Consider the following 20,186-nt stretch of genomic DNA (forward strand, 5'->3'; position numbering starts at 1 on the left):
TGTCGATCTACAAATATATATGCTCATATGCTGTAGAGACGGCCGCTTCTAAACATGGTCGTTGTACTTCAGAACGCCCTGAGAATGTTTGAACATGTTTCATTGCACTCTCAATAAAAACATTTAACATATTATTATCAATTTTGATGTCAACAAAACCATTATTTAACATTTCATCATCAATTTTTTTGTCGATAGAATCTTCATTCAAAATTCCTCCATTACCTTCAATATTAACTTTGTTTATATTTTTCATTAGACTCTTAACAAAAGGTTTTTTGAGTAGTGCTTTTCTAGATCGAATTTTTCCTTTCCAAATTTGCCAGCATTATCAAGACAGCCTTGTTTTTGTCCCCCTTGCGTTGTGTTGTTTCATAATTTCGGTACCGAGACGTAATTCCTACGGACTTTCTCCCCACGACGGTGTTCCCATTGATATTGTACCGACGGACTGTCACCCCACCTGCCTTAGAATTTACGGACTCTCAGCCGACGACGACTTTCTCCTCACAGACACTATATATATATTTTTTTTTTTTTTTTGAGCGTTTTTTTCAAAGCGTATTAAAATTGTTTGCTGCGTTGCGCGGTCATCTTTATTTCGTTAGTATATCGTTTTATGAGATATAGTGCGGGGTTCTAGTGTATTACTACGCGTTGCTTGCTTCATTTAGCGTTTGCGTTTAGTTCATTTTAGGTGTGACCATTGCAGACCATTGTCATTGTTAGACATCTTTTATCGTGATTTTGTGTCATTATTGTAACAATAAAATATATAAATTTATCAATAATAATTAACAACAGTTAATAATAATTATTATTTGTGTAATAATTGTATACATGTGTGTACACGAGTGTGTACATAATATTGAACGTGAGTATTCCTATTATAAATATATATATATTTTTATGGATAATTGATTATTTAATTATAGATTTATGTAGTTATACATTTGAAATGCGTGTTCGTGCAACAAAATCATCTGATTGCACCAAGGCTGTTGTTTCAGGTTGCATGGCAAATGTTTCATCTTCAGTTGCTGCATCGCTACCTCGTGTTGAGTCTATGCGTCGTCGGGTGCAACGTATACGTCATACTACTCGTCCATTTTTGGCCACTCCAAAATGTCGTGAAGACTTGATATTGCCAGATGAATTTAAAGAAACGTGGAAGGGTGATCAATTTTTATTACATGATAGTGGTGGCAAGAATAGATTTTTAATTTTCTCATGCGAAAAAAATTTGAATTATTTAGCTAAATGTTCAACTATATTGTATGATGGTACTTTTTTTTGTGTACCTAGTATTTTTGCTCAGTTATATTCGATACATGGTTTAAGTCAATGCGGTAAAACTCTACCGTTAGTTTATATTCTAATGCCCAATCGTCGTTACTCGACTTATATAAATGTTTTAAATGCTTTATTAGAATATAAACCTGAAATTAAACTTGATAAAATAATTATTGATTTTGAAAGTGCTTTCATTAAAGCCGTACATGATATATTTCCAAATGCAATTGTTAGTGGATGTAATTTTCATTTAAATCAATGCTTATATCGTAATGTACAAAATGATGGGCTAGCTGTATTATATAATACTGATATTAATTTCTCAACTGGCATTCGGATGTTAGCTGCGTTAGCTTTTGTGCCTTGTAATGATGTTGATTTTGCATTTGATATGCTTTCAAAATCAATATTTTTTGTTGATAATTTAGCGGTTTTGAATACATTCTTAAGCTATTTTAAAAACACTTGGTTAGGCGTTGTAAATGCACGTGGCAAACGTAAAGCATTATTTGAATTGAAATTATGGAATTGTTATGAGCGTGTTGTTAATAATGATTCACGTACTAATAATTCCGTTGAAGGTTGGCATAGTTCATTCAATAAATTATTTTCAAGTGCTCATTCATCTAAGGGTGAATTTATAAATTGTTTAAAAGATGAGCAATCTCAAACTGAGATTTTCTTGGCTCAGATTGATGTGCAACGTGATATTAGCCCATATAAAAAACGTCGCCATGCCGAAGTTGATAAACGTCTTAAAGTTATATAAAAATTTCAATAATGTTTATTAAGAGCTGTTGCTTTGAATATTAAAATTTAAGTTATATTGTTTTGTATTTAAAGTCGTTGTATAAAAATTTAAATACTGTTTAATAAATTATTTTATAGATTATTTATTTATTGGTTTATTTATTATATTTTTAAATTGTGTGTCTGTGGGGTGTGTGTCGCGTGGGGTGAATGTCCGTGGGAAGAGAGTCTGGTCGGGTGTGGATCCGTGGGGTGTATGTTGGTAGGAGGACTGTCCGTAGGAAATGAGTCCGTCGGATGATCATCAGGGAACCATAATTTCCAGCAAGATTTAGGAAATCAGATTTTATGTATGGTTCTACTTCACGTATATAAACTTGAGCATATTGATTACGTTTAGACTTCATGATCCACGAATCTCACTTGCCAAGCGTTTCAAAATTATCCCAGACTACAAAGGGTACTACGATAACAAGTATTCAAAAATTTGTTTCATGAATTGACTTGAGTAATATTTATTGTTTGTTGCATATAATTTAGTTTTAATTGTTTGATGAACTTCTTTCGTATGTTTTCAAAATATGAATAAAATTCAGCGAAAAATGGTAGAGGGGCGCGGTCTACTATACTGGTCTCGAAACGTCACTCGGGCGCCATTACTAAAATGAATATTGTTTTTAGTACAGTTGAGCTTGCCAATGTTAATTTCGAGGTTGAGACCAACACATATAAACATGAAGCGTATGTGAGACTCAGATGAATGACTTCGGTAAATAAAAAGATAAAGAGAACAAAAAAAAAGAGATAAAAGAAAAAAAAGTCGTTTACATGTAAACAGTTACCAAATTATTGAATTGATTAGTGAAGTTGGGTTAATTTATTTACAAGTTTTATTTATATAAAATTTATTTACAAAAAAACCAACCAACAACACATGAATGAACAATTGAAGCTGGTTGAATTTAACGTATCTAGAATGAAAATCTCGAAATTTGAAAAAAAAGACATATTTTTTTTTTCCTCAAAAAGTATGGATCACAGAACAAAAATTTTTCGAAAAGCACTAGATCTTTTGAAGACGCTTTTTTTTAAGCCTAGGTCTCCATGTTGGAAATAACTCTAAATATGGCAGTCCGAAAACATAAAAAAATTGGCGCTCTATTTTATCTTGTGACAAAATTGAGAATAGTTAGTCTCTTGATTGGAATTGAAAGTTATCGACCAATGGCTGAAAAAAGTATGTGACTGACCTGTTAATTTCTTTGGCTACATTAATTGATCAACAATTACAATAATTATGAATTTACCGGGGATTCTGAAGTCTATTTGAAAATTTTTTTTATGCATATGTTAAGCTCATAGCGCGTGAGAATAACATCTTTAGCTAAATTCAATTCCAGAAAATTTGTTTATAAAATAACAAATTATTAGAATCATTATTTTTAGTGTTCCGTAGGACACTTATGTTTTCGCTTTTCTGTGACTTTTTGTTATTTCGAGATAAAACGTGAAGTCCTTAATTGAATTGGCTTGTGCGATGCTCATTTCCTTTATTTTCTTTGGCCAAAATCAATCGTCATATTTCTTTCCAATTTTGGAGCCGTATTAGATTTAATATGCCCATTTTTGGACATGGCCCAATTCCAAATATTGACCGATCAATTCCGGCAATGTTTTAATCGACGACGCTTCATCTGTAGACTCTACGATATTTTTTTCATATTTTTCGGTCGTTTATTTTTTTTTTTATTCAACGATATGTAGTGTCACAAACTGTTTTTTTAAAATATTTTTGTAAACAGCAAAAAAAAAAAAAAAAAATCCTACGGAACACTTAGGGTGCACCTTGGGGAACTTGACTATCTGTTTTTTTTAAATAAATTCAATTTTTGAATTTCATTAAATGAATGAATCAAAATAAATATAAATATAAATACATATGAACAATCAATAAATAAAAACTAAATTAATTTTATTAAAATAATGCTTTAAACGGTGGGTTTTTGTAACCACCACTTTTCAATATCCAGAAGTGCAGCATTATCAAGTTGTAAATTTCGGGATGTAAAAATATTCATGTTTGTAGCATGATTTGGAATTCCCTGTTGTCTTATCGCTTGGTTTTTCGCTCTTTGACCTGGACATTCTTGTTGTATCATTTCTTCAGCTCTTTCTTGGTTAACTTCTTCTTCTCGCCTTTCTCGTTGTTCTATTTCTTCATCAACTTCTTTGTTTACTTCGTCTTGTTGTTCTTGTTCTATTTCTTCTTCATGTTCTGGTCTTTCTTGATGTACTTTTCCATCTATCTCTTCATCAACTTCTTGGCTTACTTCGTGTTGTTCTTGTTCTATTTTATCTTCATGTTTTGGTCTTTCTTGATGTACTTCGCCATCTATCTCTTCATCAACTTCTTGGTTCACTTCGTCCTGTTGTTCTATTTCTTCTTCATGTTCTGGTCTTTCTTGATGTATCTCTTTATCTATTTCTTCAACTCCTACTTGATTTTCTTTTCTTTCTGCTTCGTTTATTTTTTTATGCTCTTGTATCTCATATGCAGTTATTTCACTATTTCTATTTATTTCTAACCCACTCAACCATTCTTCACTTTCTATAAAAAATTAATTTTAAAAATTAATTTTCCTTAATCTTTTTTTTTTTTAATAAAATCGATGATTTAAATAAATATATCTTACCGTTTTTTGCTAAGATTCTTGTTATATATTGTAATGTAATTTCGGTAATATTAAAAATATTAAAAAATGGAACAAAAGAAATTAGATTCAACCCCAGTTCGTTCGAGAAGATTCAAAAAAATGAAATCAGATAAAGCTAGTAATCCAAAGTATGGAAGGAGTGTGAATCGCAAAGCTCAAGATATTTTTCGTTGTGTTTTTAACTTTCTCGATCAAATACTTGCAGAAGGACTTTCTTTAGGAGACTGCAAAGATATATGGTAAGTTTTATTATTATCTATAGAATTAGAGGTTGTTTATATAATTATTACCCTCTTTTACTTTTAGTTTTCTTATTTAGTAATTTTATTTTTCTTAAAAATGTTTCGATAAAAATAAAAATATTAAAGCTTGCAAGATACTTAACTCAATATTTATTTCTGATAAATATAATTCACCTTATATCATAAAATTTTGTTCTTTTTCACATCATTCTTCGAGTTTTTTTATTGTAAAATGTTGCTTTCGGAATTGAGCTTAATGGATATATGTTTCGATTTTAATGATGAACAATAGTGTTGATATCAAGTTTTATGACAAGCTTGAATTAACAAGACTGAATAAAAAGACTTATTTCAATCTTATCAATTGATTAACTTATTAGTCAGAGCTTGTCAATTTCATTCTGTAACAATTTGGTATATTTTTTTGATTCTAAATTTTACATACAAAAAGAACAAACTACCTTAACGAACATATTGTTATTAAAAATCACTTCAAATTCAACAACCAAATCGTATTACCATTTCATTCAATTATCTTGACTTCCATATAAAATATGTCCATAAAAAGCTTGAATAAATATAAATAATTCTCCATCTGGATCTAAATTATTGTGTAATGTAACTTGTTCACTTAAAAAAAAACGTGTTCAAATTACTTGCCACTCGATGTGCTAATTCTTCAAAATTAAAATGAATTTTAATTTTATGTTATTTTTGTATGATAATCATCATGTATTTATATGTGGCAAGACACGTGCATCTAATGCTGCATTCTATAACGTAATTAATTATCATAAATTGAATTATTATTATCGGAAACAATTATTGAATAAAATTATAAATACATTCATATTATTATTTTTGGTAATTATTAATTATTTTTTACTTCCATCAATGTCATTGTTGACATCATCAGGAGCACCAGTGTCCAGTGTGAATTTTTTTATTTTTTTATTCTGACATTTTTTCCGATATTTGTTTAAGTTCCTTAAACTAGATTCGATACTAGAATCCATTAATTACTAGAAAAATAGTTGCCATTATGAAGCCACGGAGTTCGCAAATTGCGCATGCACTTCCCATGGTCTTTCCATTGTTTGACGCCAGTGGCTGTTTTCTTTCATGAACTTAGTGTCTAGAACACTGATATGATCTCCATCAGCACACGTGTAGTCGCAGATGCGCAAAGTTATTGATATAAAAAAAAACAGCAAGCAAAACACTAAGTTCATGAAAGAAAACAGCGAAAGCTCTCTCCTTCTGTTTGCATAATATGCGCATGTGTATGATCATGCGCATTGAAGTAAAAAAAGAAAAATAAACACTCAAAAGAAAGGTGCTAAGGAGAAATCGCCCAAATTTATAACTTCATTATAAATTATTTGATATAAAATTATAGGGAGATGTTAGGAATCGCTGTAGATTGGAGCACTTCAACAATAAACAAATATGTAGAACAAGGCAGAACAAACCCCATATTAGTCACTCCTGGTAGAACAAGAAGCCGAAAGAAAATCAAACTAGATGTAGATGAAGTTACAAAGCATCAAGTTAAAAAAAATTATTTACGAATATGCGGACAGTCGTTAGTATTGAATAAGATTTTGTATTTAGAATTCAGAATAACTTGATATGTAATAAAATTCTTCTTATTTTATAATTCTTATTCTATTGTTGTTTTTTCAATATAAGTCGCTATTCAACAGTTTCAGTACTTCTGGATGGAATAATGTATACTGTTTAAATATCAATTTTTACATAAGTTCATTGCTTCAATAGAATTTTTTTTTTAACTTTACAATTTTTTTAGCGGTAAAAAAATAGTTTGAAAAGTTTTTAAAATTAGTCTAAAAAGACGACTTATTTTTTAAAAATGGTTTAAAAAGAAATATAGAAGCCCAGCTCCGTATACTTCGTTGGCAAGATTATGAAAAATGACAAACTGAGATATAAAATCGTTTGGGAATGATTTGGAAACGTTACACGAATACTTATCATAATTTGAGAATGCATAATTTAATTAATATTCAATAATTAAAGAATGGGTTGAAATTTACTATATGTATGCGCGAAAGTCTATTGCGCATGAAGCATAACTTACACTGCCATTACGGTGCATTACAGTGAGTTTTTTATTTTTCATAATCATGCCAACCAACTATACGGAGACAAATGCTTGCAAGATCTATCATCACTAGATAATTACTAGAATTTTGGTGAAAATCAGTTTTTAAAAGCTTTGCAAGACTATCGCAGCGAATGAAACATGTTCTATTTTTTCGTGCAAAATCTTGCTGCAAGAACTTGCATGAGATTTCTATAGCGTGGAAACACCGCTAGAGGGCTGTATTATACCGTATCATACTGTATCATTCTGTATCATAGAGTATGATACCCATGAATCTACCCGACATGAACAGTCAATTCTGAAAGTCATAGCATTATTACCGTTATTAGAGAGCAAGAAAAATACGATCCCATGGAGCAAAAGATGTATTAATAAAACTTTTGAGAAGAATGGGATTTAAATGGAAGCAAAAAAATGGTCAACGGTATTCGATGAATACGAAAGAGAATGCTATCAAAAGGATACAATTTCTTTCGAGTTACATAGAAGCTAAAAAAAAAGGAAAAAATATTTATTTTTTGGATGAAACTTGGATTTTTAGAAATGGATCTGGTGGAAAAACAAAAGATTGGAATAACAAAAAAATAAAATCTTCCTCGCATCGTAACATTTATCTTGAAGCAAGGTTTATAATTCTCCATGCTGGTGGAAAGGACGGATTTGTACCAGGTGCTGATTTTATTCTCAGCACCAGAAAGCAACCACAGAAATTTGATGATTATCATGGAGACATGGATGCTGAAAAAATCCAAAAATGGTTTACTGAACAATTGTTGCCAAATTTGAAAGAACCCTCTGTTATAATACTTGATAATGCACAATATCATTCTGTCCAGGTAACTATCCTGTTTTTAAGATAAAACTTGAGGTGATTTATTTATTTATTTATTTATTCATTTATCTGTTTATTCATTTATTTATTTATTTTATGTTCAGGGAGCAAATGAAACTCAGCTTCTCGGATTATGTGCGATGTTGAAAAAAAATATAACAAAAAAATTTATCGTTGATGACTATGTCGCTAATCAAACACCTTACCAAATTTTAAGATTGCCACCTTATCATTGTCAATACAATCCAATTGAATTAGCTTGACTCAATCATCAATTCAGTGACAAACAAACTTGGCAAAAATCATTGGCTCAAGTTACTCCTGAAATATGGAATAAAATGTGCTCAAAAATTGATCGATTGATAACGAGAGCTTATAATCGACATGTCCTCGGGCTAACAAAAATCCAAAGAAAAAATACAGCTGGATTATATGAAGAACCAATAGATTCTTTATTGTCTGATAAAGAATCTTCAGACTTTGATAGTGATACAGAAATAGAATAAGAAAAAAATGAAGACACTGCAGAAGCAATGATGAATGAAGTAATTGCAAAACAATATTTAATAAGAAGTTATTAAATAAAATTAGTAATATTCTAAAAGAATTTTATTTTAACTTAAAACTTGGAATACATCAGCTTGATGATGACCCAGGTAACTCAAATCAATCATTTAAAAGGAGAAACTTATTCCCAGAAAAAAATTTTCAAATTAGTTCAATGGTCAGTATTTTTTTTTTTTTTAAATCTATAAATTCAATAAATCCAAGAGTACAAAGTTTTCTTTTATTTACGAGATTATTTGTTTCGATTTTGTAGAAAAAAGAAATGGAGATTGAAATTCATGAAATAGATGACCTGCCACGCTTACATTTACCTGATGAAATTTGTATCAGGCCCCAGGAAGTTTTAAAAATCCTTAAACATGATCATAATTATGCAAATTCAATAGACTTGAAACCTCAAAATGAATCTTTTACTTCAGTTATGGTTTGTTAATAATTTTTATTCAATATTTCAAATGGTAATTTATTTTCAGTTAATTATCATCAACTAAATTATTTTACTATTATTTCAATGTTGGCTGAAAGACTGTCGTGGTTTTTTCTACCAGTTTGAACTAAAAATATCATAAAATTGGAATTTTTAACCATTTTTTTATTTTAGGATTCGTTAAAAAAGCCTGAAAATACAGAAAATGGAATTATTTGCAGTGAGAATCTTTTAGTAAAAGATTTATTATCTTTGGAACCAATGAAGTGGCTGAATGACAAAGTATGAATGTAGTCTATGATATTTTGAAACTATTTTATATATAAATAATAAAAAAAAACAATAATATATTTTTATGTAAGCACAATTCAAATTTTAATCGAAAATAATATTCTTTCGCAGATTATAAATATATACTTGCAATTAATAATGCAAACAGACTCAGAGTCAATTTATGCAACGAACAGCTTTTTTTTCAAAAGCTGCAATGTTCAACATACCATGCAACCAAGAAGTGGATAAAATATGTAAGTAAATAAAAATCAAATAACGTATCAATAAAATGCATTTAATACACTGCCTTTATTATTTTTATAATACATTTTATTTATTTATAATACTTATATCATTCAAAAATTTTTAGGTCGATATTTTTTCAAAAAAATACATGCTCATTCCAATCCATTTACCGGGTCATTGGACACTTTGTATTGTGAATTTCCATGATAAATCTGTATCGTATTATGATAGTCAAGGTTTTCATAATCAGGAAATCTCAAACGTGAGTATTTCATTAAGTATAAGTACACAATCAATTTTTTTTTTTTTGAGATTGCGAATTTCTTTTTATTTACATGTACTTTATAGACTATCTTGCAATTTCTGGGTAATGAATATTATGCGAAAACGCATACTCCTTTATCAGGATGGAGTATCAAGAATGTTGAAGTGAGTTTTAATGATTTTAAAAATCATTAGAAATTTACCAGCAAATCGAATGTAGACAACTTGTTGAACATAAAATTTGAATTAACTTACAGAACATACCACTGCAAAAAAAATTTTGGGACTGCGGTGTATATGTTTGTATGTATGCTTTATACACTTGCAAAAATTCTAAATGGGATTTTGGTGATGAAAATATGCCAAAAATTAGAAAAAATGCAGGAAGAGTTGCTAGATAAAAGATTGAAGCCAGTGCCCGTACCTGTACGTAACAGAATGGAAGTTCAAACTTCCCATGCCAATGGTTTTTTGTATCGATCAGCAACATGTAGTCAGGCAAGTCATGAATTTCCACAATCACGATGAAATGCTCAATGCATGGCCATTGCAGTATATGCTATTGCAATTATGAGTGTTCGTGATTATGAAACGATAACAACATAGGTAATGGACAATATTATTCGTGAAGGTGATATTTCTGAGCTTGGTTATTATAACATGGTGAAATATAGTTTAAAAAAAAGACGATCAGAACCTCGTACATAAAAAAAATGGCCTCAAAAAATGGCCTTATTTTTTTTGGCCTCTTAAAAATGGCCCTTTAAAACGGCCTTATATTTTTGACCTCTTAAAAATGGCCTTATTTTTTTTTTGGCTTCTTAAAAATGGCTTTAAAAAATGGCCTCTTTGGTTTTTGGCCTTTTTTGGCCAATTTTTGAGGCCATTTTTAAGAGGTCAAAAATATAAGGCTATTTTAAAGGGCCATTTTTAAAAAGCCAAAAAAAATAAGGCCATTTTTTGAGGCCATTTTTTCCATGTACGAGGTTTAGATCGTCTTTTTTTTAAACTATATTTCACCATGTTGCCATGGTATTTACGGCAAGCTGAAATAACAGACGAACTTCCCGGCTCTGCTTATATTATATAAATTGCCGTGAGAAATTTCCACATAGTGGTGCTCACCTTGCCACTGATGAGCTCATTGACAATTTGGTTGTGGAAAAAAAAAAAATTCAATTGAACATCAATCAACTTCCTGCAAAAGGTAATTTTGACAAGCAGCTGGTGCATAATCAGCTTCAATCTTGTATCGACAAATGTATAAGCAGATCACGGTTTGAATTGAAAAAGTGGGGGTTCATATTTGTGGGTCACAGCAAAACAGTTTCATTCACTATTGGTGCACTGACTGATGGATTTCTAGAAGGTCCAACTTTTTTTTTATTCAACTCACATAGAGTAGACAAAAATAATAATTCTCTGAAAACAAAAAAAATTATATCAGGTGTAGCAAGGCTTTTTTTATGTCGCTCAATAGATGGACTTATAAAGTCGTTATTAATCGAACATCCTTTAGATAACACTCCATGGCAAATTTATACTATCAGAGTAGAATTGATATCTTTGAAAATCTCAGATACCTTTTAAAACAATATTACTACTTTTATATATTTGAAGTTACATTGAAAATTAAACTGATTAGATTTTAGAAAAAAGTAAGCCAGTTAAGTTGCAAAGAATAAAATTTAGTTGCTTTGTTTTCTTCAAAAAATTGTTTAATGAAAGGGTTTGAAATTTTATTCCTATTGGTTATTCCTATAATTTTCATTACACATATATTTCTATAATATTTAAAATAATTCAAACACAAAAGACAACAGTGCCATAATGAATTAATTCAATTTTATAATGTGTACTATTAAATGTAACCTGTTTTGTACCATTTTTAATTATGAATTTCGTAAATTGTTCAGGATTTTAAAGTGCAATTTGATCATTTGTTGATGTTAATTCAACAGAAGTAGATCATGTACCGGATCATGCACCAGCTTCGAGTATTAGTGTTTATGTGTATGTTGCTGATGATTTTTTAATGTTTAGACACGTTAAATTTAACCAGCTCCAAGTGTTTATTCATGTGTTGTTGGTTGGTTTTTTTGTAAATAAATTTTATATAAATAAAACTTGTTAATAAATTAACCCAACCTCACCAATCAATTCAATAATTTGGTAACTGTTTACACGTAAACGACATTTCTTTCTTTTATCTCTTTTTTTTGTTCTCTTTTTCTTTTTATTTACCGAAGTCATTCGGTTTTATCTGAGTCTCACATACGCTTCATGTTTATGTGTTGGTCTAAACTTCAAAATTAACATTGGCAAGCTCAACTGTATTAGCCAGGAGCGTAATAACTTCACCACGCGGCGGCAATTATTACCGTGATCATTAACTTTTGTTTAACTAACTCGCCTAACCTAATTCAATACGAGAACGATAATGATTGTACCTCGCAGGCTTTACCGAATATCCTCCTATTGCCTACTCACTCTGGTGCACCAAGTAGTCGAACATAAAAACCATCCGCAGCCACGCTGGTCTTACGCCGGACTACTTTATGCATCTGACTAATCGATTATAGGTTACCCTGACAGTAAGTCACCACACCAAAGCGAGAAAGCAAGTGATATACAACGTCCTACTTATGCACTGTAGTTACATCGTAAATCACCCTCGAGAGCATGCACCACGCATCGGGAGCTTAGTTGGACTTAGCAATCACATCAACTAGTTCCCATTCTGGGATCCAGTCGACGTCAACGACAGAGTCGGCTAACTCCACCAAGGAGCTATGCCAGCTTTACCAGTAATATAAACTAGCTCCTTTATAGGAGCAGGTCGACATCACCAAGTCACCAGCCAACTTAACCAAGGAGTCAGCTAGCTTCATCATCAGCCAGCTCCGGGACCTATATTTTATTAAAAAAATGAAAAGTCATAGGAAAAATGGTAGCTAAGGAAAGGAAGTTGCCTACATGTTAATTTCTTTGGCTAAATTGATTCTGTATAAATTAACATGTGGCAACTTCCTTTCCTTAGTTACCCATTTTCCTATAGCTAGGAAGATGAGAAAAGGAAGCTATTTACCTAATGATTCATAAAGAAATAACGCACTGTCTGTGCGCACACCTGACGCGACTCTCCTGTGGGAATGTCGAAGTACAGGATACGAATGTGACGTAGGCAGGGTAGGCATCTGGATTATCTGCTCGTGGTGGATGTCTACCAAGTCAACACTGACATTCAGGCGAAAATAGATGTCACTACCGAGGCTACTCACAAACCGGTGGTACTAATTAGCGTCTTAGCCGATGAAACCCCTCAGACCAGACCTCTAATTATTTTCGGGACCTTCAGATCTGCCAAATCTCGTTACTGTATATATATATGGGGCATTCTGAGTCAATTCAGCTGGTCATCTGCCTCACCCTCTCGGATTGAGTTGAAAATTTTTTTATACATTCAATTTTTAACGAAATGTTCGTGAAATTTTCCACTTTTAAGTTTTAAAATATGCCGAAAATGAAATTTTACCAAGATATGTTTTAATTTTGTTTTATTTTTTTGTATTTAAAAATTTAATTTTTTTTTTTTTTTTCAAAATATTTTGAAAAAAAAAAAAAAAAGCATAAAAACGTCTCGGCCCACTCTAATTTTTAATCGAACACACGTGGATTGAGTACCTTATTTTATGGAAAAAATTTCATGTATTTAAATTGGGGCTTTTTTTATGAAAGAAGAGAATTAACATTAAAACACTCTACTTTACCGGCTAAAATACGTCATAAAATTTCCGAAAAAATTCAGGCTGCATAAAAAGCCAAAAACAATGTATAAAAAAATTTTCAACTCAATCCGAGAGGGTCAGGCAGATGACCAGCTGAATTGACTCAGAATGCCCCATATATATGAGCAGGTCTACCAATTCCGAACGTCAGTTTTTCGATAAGTATTTCAGAAGTTATGATGTCGTTGATTCCATGATATTTACTAATTTTTTTTTTTAATCAATTTTCCGGAGTTTTATTGGGAATTCAAAATTAGTTTAAAATACCTTTATATAAATATTATTTTCGAAAAGCTGAGAAAATTTCACTAAATAAGTGCAAGTTCTGTAAATAAGAATGTAGTAAATGACGTATAGGAAAATTCTCAAAATTTGACTGTATATGTGTTTTCTAATCCTAAAGAGGCTCTAATTGTTAGTTTCTTGAAATTTAGAATTTTTTAAAAAACGTCATTTTGAAAAAATCTCAATCGTAGTTTTTTAAAAAACCACGTGTTAAATAATTATAAAAAATCAACATGTATTTAATTATGCCCAAGAGGCTCCAACCCCTAGTTTTTCTGAATTCAAAAAAGTTTTTTCAAAGAGGAAATTTTGAAAAATTTTTGAACCTCCTTTCTTCAAAAACCACGTGTTGAAGAATCTATAAATTGACTGTACACAGTGTAGGATAGGTAGAAACCATGTAAGATACTGCATCTTACATCATAGTTTTCATACAGCGAGGTATCTTACACTGCGATTACAGCGCCTCCTATTATCGAAAGTGGAACCGTTATGCTAGAATGACATAAGAATTAATGTAGCCAAAAAAATTATGTAGTAAGCGACATTAATTCCTTAGCTACTGCTTTTCCTTGGACATTTTTTTTTTTTTTCAAATAAAATAACATGTTTTTATTTATTGAATATATATCATCCCGAGGACAAGCAGTAGCTAAAGAAAAGATGGAGCTAAGGAATTAATGTGGCCAGAAAAATTAAGTTTTGAGCAACATTAATTGGTTAGCAACATCATTTACCCATCACTGGCTGTACATGTATTTCATTATCCTCAAGAGGCTTCAACTCTTGATTTTTCGAAATTCAAATGTGTCTAAACTAACAAGTTATTTATAAAAATACTTTTTTTATAATTAAAAATATTAAATATTTATAAGAAGTCCCTTCGTCCACCCCCACTATTATTTTCGACACCAATGAGCTTCTTTATTTATTCATTTTTTTTTTGTCATTTACATTCATAATAATCTTATTCATGCAAAAGTATCTTTTATTTTATTCAAAAATGTACGGAGAATCATACTATTGAAAATTCTCTATTACTTTTTATGATAATTCTAATTATCATTTATTACACTTAAAATAAACTGTTTTTTCATCCAATAATTTATTTTGATATAGAGTAATTGTTGGGGAGGGTGATACTCTTTTTTCTATAATAACTTTTGCCATGTGATTACGTATATCTACAGCTTTTGATGAAAATTGTGTACTGCTTGGATCATAACCTCAGATAACAGTAATTGCGTAGGCAGCAGCATATGCTCCACAGCTGTAGTTACCTGTTTGAATACAATCTCGTTTTTATGAATTTTAGGATAGCGTTTGGCTATAAAAATTGTCTTTCGACGTTTGTTAAATTATTATAACTATTACGAGAAAAGCTGTCATAGATAAAAATTCTTTTACCATTATAATACAAACAAGCCCAATGCCGAAATTCATTCGTACCACCCATGATTTGTATATCTTTTCTACTTTCTGAAGACTTGACAACGTGAATACTATTTGAATACCATACTTGATGAGTATTGAAGCCAGTATTCTTGATTAATGTTTGTATTCCTTCGTCTTGTATCATGTTATGTGATTTGATATTTTTGACAATTTTATTCAATCTCTTTGGTAAACTTTTTATAATTACGTCATACAATTTTTGGATTTGCTTTCTTCAGAATAATAATTTTTTTTTTCATTTACGGATCTTCCGTGTAGCGGCATCACTTCAATTACTTCAATATCATCATCTTTTTCTGAACATTTTGTCATTGCCATAATCAAAGCAACAGAATCAACATTTCATTTAATTCAATCTGGTATAACAACAGCATCAACTCTTTTGATTGATATATTTTTTTTCATTCAGTAACAAGTATAATAGAAAGATCAAATCATTCTGGTGATTTGATAAGTGCAATATTAACAAGATCAATAGTATATTTATCATCAATAATATTATTCACTGGTTCTGTTGATAATTTTTCATTACATGATAAACGTGGTCAAAGTATTGGTGCTTGACTTGTAGTTGCGAATATTGCATGGTCAAATAAATAAGTTATATTAATTGGTTCATTTTTATCAACACTTCGTGCTGATTTACAATCATCAATTAGTGCACCATATTTATTACAAGCATTAGCAAAAAATGAAGTAATATTTGCTAAAAGTTCAAATCGTGGTGAACCAATTCAAGTGTGCAGCTTAATATTCATTTATTTCTAATGAGAAAAAAATCATTGAGTAATGTATACAACATTTACATTTAGAAATATGTAATTCGTTATAAAATTCGAGAGTGCAGCTTGACTGCATTTATTTTTTTTAAAAAAGCACTGTGTAATGTTTTCGAGATTTTTAATTGTAAAAAGTAATGTTTTTATTATAAAATTCAAGTATACAATTATTTTACTAAAAATTATTTTATTAAAAAAAAAGAACTGTGTACTGTTTTTGCGACTTTAAACTGAGAAAATTAATTTTTTTATTATGAAATTTAAGTATGCAGCTCGATAATTATTTATTAGAAAAAAAAAATAAAATAAAATGAACATTGTGTAATGTACACAGAATTTAAATTAGAAAATTGCCCGTTCAGTTGTTAAGAAATTGGCATCATTAATTTATGGGGTCTAATTATTTTTCTTATATAACGAATCTGTAACATTGTGCATGGAATTAGACGGTAGTATGTGTGTGGGAGTTTTTTTTCCATATTGATGTTTATTTATGATTGGTGTTTGTGATATATACTATCTAGTTTTTTTGGTAACTTTGTATAACTTTGTCATTTGGCAAGTCGTCATAGTGGGCGATTAAGTCTAATACACAATTGACTCACTATCTAGTGTTTTTTGTTGCTGTTAAGTTCTCTTATAGTCAGCTGGTTGATTAATACTTGTGTAAATACAACTTCACATTAATTAATGTAAACAATATGGATGACAGACCTGTTTGATCCACCACGTCCATCATACATAATAACCTCAAACTAAGCATCGTCAGACAACTGGTTAAGAACAAGATGTTCAGTCAGTCCGACGTCACAAAGACAAGAGAAAGAGTTTTTCACTCTAAATTAAATTAATAAAATAAAAACCTAAGGTACGGAAACAGAAAAACTCTAATATAACACAGTCAGTTAAGAAAAGACTACATGTAGTCTTAAACCTAGTTATTAAACACTTAACATAATAAGTCTTTTGGTAACAGTCATGACTTTAGTCAGAGTCAACCCCGACTGGTGACAAAATAATACTAAAAATGGCTTCCTCTGCAGTGTGGATCGCTGCACTCACAGTGATAGGTTCGTTGAGGTCCTGGATATCCAGGTCCTTCACAGCCTCCAATATTTTGATTGTACTGCCTCTGCTAATCTGCCTAGAATAACCTAATGGAGCAATGTTGCTCTTAATCCTAGTTTCCATAATAGACCCTGTAATCGATTTTCTGACCTGCACGGCGAGAACTATCGGCCAAGGTTAGCAACGAGGATTTCTCACCATCCTCCTCAAAATCACCGGAGGAGCCATGTTGGTTATCTCGGAAGCCAACAACTGTGGGAGTCACGAGAACAAATACGAGAACAAATTTTGAGTAATTACGTAATTGTTTAATTTTAATGTATTATTAATTAATAAATTACTCAATCGATTGTTAAAAGGTAATTTAAATTTCTTGTTTTAATTAGTTTATCGTTTAATTATGTATATTATTTATTCTGTCATTGTTTAGACCCAATATTTATTTAATCGACAACTAAAGTTTTGATAATTTTATTTTTTAATTTATCATTACCTTTTAAATTTATTAATCGAACAATTTATTATTATTATAGCGCCCAAGTGCTATTGATTACTGGGTGTTAATTATCAAATACTTATGATAATTTTTTATTTAGATTGTTTATTATTATAGCGCCCAAACGCTATTGTTATTGGGTGTTACTTATCAAACGAATTTGATAATTTTTCTTTTAATTTAGTCTCTCTCTCTCTATCTCTTTTCCGACGGAACATTGTCCTTCTAGCTCGAAGTGAATTAGGTGGAAAAAGTTCCTGACCGGTATTCGCGAATGCGGGTGATGTTAATAACGAATCATAATAAGCGGTGTTAAATGCAAACCAAAATTCTGGAAGAAACTGGTCCCACTCTCGATGTTTACCATCGAGATAGGCCCTGAGCATATTTTTTTAACTCTGGTTCACGCGTTTCATTGAATCTCCCTGTGGACGATACGGGGGCGTGGTTTGCTGGTTGATTTCTGCCTACACAAAGACAGATCAGATTTTCTAGTCTTTTTCAGATGACACGTCCAGTTGCCGCTTGCAATGCTGCTAATTCAACGTATTTTGTCATCTGGTTCTGAATGACTAGGATGTATGATCGACCAGCTTTTGATCTAGGTAGAGGTCCCATGAGATCAGCAGCTATTACTGACCATGGTTCTCGCACACTCCATATATCCATGAAACTACGAGATTCAGCTGAATCAGACTTGGTTCGTTGACAAGTCTCGCAACGTGATATGAAAGTAGAAATTTCCTTCAACATATTTGGCTGAAAATATTGCATAGCAACACGCCTATACGTTTCATCTATACTAAGATGACCTTGATGTGGTGGTGAATGACACTCAAGTATTGCCTCTTCCCACAATTCCTTTGGTAAGACCAATTTCCAAGCAAAGACGCCTTGAAATTCCGTCACAATGAAAGACTGCGGTATATGAAAATACAACCGGTCTTCCACAATCTTCCAATCAGGATAGTTATCAGGAAGATGCAACACTTTACAAAATTTATTACTATACCAACGATCTTCTGTGACCGTTGAGCTGAGTTAATTCTATCGGGTAAACGTGACAGAGCATTTGGTACATGATGATGGACCTTTACGATGGACAATCACGAAATTATATTGCATTAGTTCTAATGACCAACGTGCTAGATGACCAGTTGGATTCCAGAGGTTATTAAGCCAACGCAAACTACTGTTATCAGTTATCACAGTGAATGAGTAGCCCTCCAGATAACAACGGAATTTCCGGATTGACCGGATTACAGCCTTTCTGCTTACTTTCCTGCTCAGTAACGTGTATCGTGTTTTTGTGTCAGTCATTGTCCTAATAGCATATGCAATTACTTTTTTCTCATCATCAATAGTTCGAGTCAAAACTGCTCCAAGACCTACACATTGATGTTAGCATCATTTAAGTCACGTAAAACCAGGTCTAGAAAAAAGATGTGTTCCTCGAACGTTTGTGTTACAATGATGATGTTGTCTAGATAGACGAAGACCTTCGGACGATACCAGTTGGTCAGCCAGCTGCTGCATCGTCGCGGGACTGTTAGACAATCGAAAAGGGATCCGGAGGAAGTGATACAATCCATAACCAGGTACAATGAATGCCGTAATTTCACTTGTAGCTGGTAAAAGTGCAACTTGGAAAAATGCGTGACTTGAATCAATGGTTGTAATATAATAAGCTTGACGTAGTTTATCCAAGATGGTTGTGATATCCGGAATTGTATAAGCATCCTTTTTAGTCACGTCATTTACTTTTCTAAAATCAACGCAAAATCCATATTTGTCTTTACCTTTTTGTACCAACACCCCCGGACTTGCCCACTCACAGCTTCATCACCGTACACATGTCTGGATTTGCTTTGTGTGGTTTCTGACAAATAGGTCCACGTATATATCCACCAACGTCAATGTGGCGCTTGGTCAGGTAAGTGACAGGAAATAGTGTACCAGTTGGTGGCACCTCAGGAAGATTATCAGTCAAAAATTTATTTAATTTTGATTCTTGATCCAGTTTGAGAGTCCTTAATCCAAGACAGTGTATTGGTGGCATTGACAGCTGATGTAAATAGGTTCCTATAAAACCAAAACCTATTACCAAAATCAATCACCATACCTGCTGCTTGTAAAAATTCCATACCCAGGATGAAGTCTTCTGATAAAGAAGAGAGGATGAATGCCTCCGTCTTGGTTGCTTTGTCAGCTACTAAAAGAACTACCCTGATAGAAGACTGCCGATAACATCGTTTCAACTTGTCCACTTGCCGTGACAACTCGTCTAGGTGGTATAGCTTGTTGTTCCAACAGCTGAGTTACTGCTGGACCGGCAAAAGAACGACTAGCACCAGATTCAACGAGTGCCCGAATAATGAGCGACCTATGACTATATTAAGATAGAAAGATGTTGTTTTATTATCAATCGCGAGTTCTACTTTTGGCTCTGGTTTAAGAACTAATTTCGGAGCCGATGGAGGTGAAGTGGTGGACAGGATTTCCTCTAGGGTCAACCACAGATCTCCAAGGTATATTCCCAGCCAACACAACCGGTTGTGAAACAGCTGACGGAGACTCAG

The 20,186-nt window shown here is 31.8% G+C and overlaps 2 protein-coding genes across 2 annotated transcripts; one reads left to right on the top strand and one right to left on the bottom strand.

Moving 5' to 3' along the window:
* The first annotated feature begins 707 nt into the window (after nt 1-707).
* LOC122856430 lies at nt 708-2,062 on the top strand. The gene is made up of 2 exons (XM_044158097.1): nt 708-874; nt 1,011-2,062. Exons 1-2 carry the CDS (start codon nt 841-843, stop codon nt 2,060-2,062), a joined length of 1,086 nt encoding a protein of 361 aa, XP_044014032.1. The 5' UTR covers nt 708-840.
* A 1,969-nt stretch (nt 2,063-4,031) lies between these two features.
* On the bottom strand, nt 4,032-7,398 carry LOC122856431 (trichohyalin-like). Its single transcript, XM_044158098.1, has 2 exons — nt 7,395-7,398; nt 4,032-4,651 (listed from the first exon to the last, which is right to left on the bottom strand). Exons 1-2 carry the CDS (start codon nt 7,396-7,398, stop codon nt 4,032-4,034), a joined length of 624 nt encoding a protein of 207 aa, XP_044014033.1.
* Nucleotides 7,399-20,186: the final 12,788 nt, after the last annotated feature.

Source organism: Aphidius gifuensis, linkage group LG5, assembly GCF_014905175.1.
Source record: "Aphidius gifuensis isolate YNYX2018 linkage group LG5, ASM1490517v1, whole genome shotgun sequence".
NCBI lineage: Eukaryota > Metazoa > Arthropoda > Insecta > Hymenoptera > Braconidae > Aphidius > Aphidius gifuensis.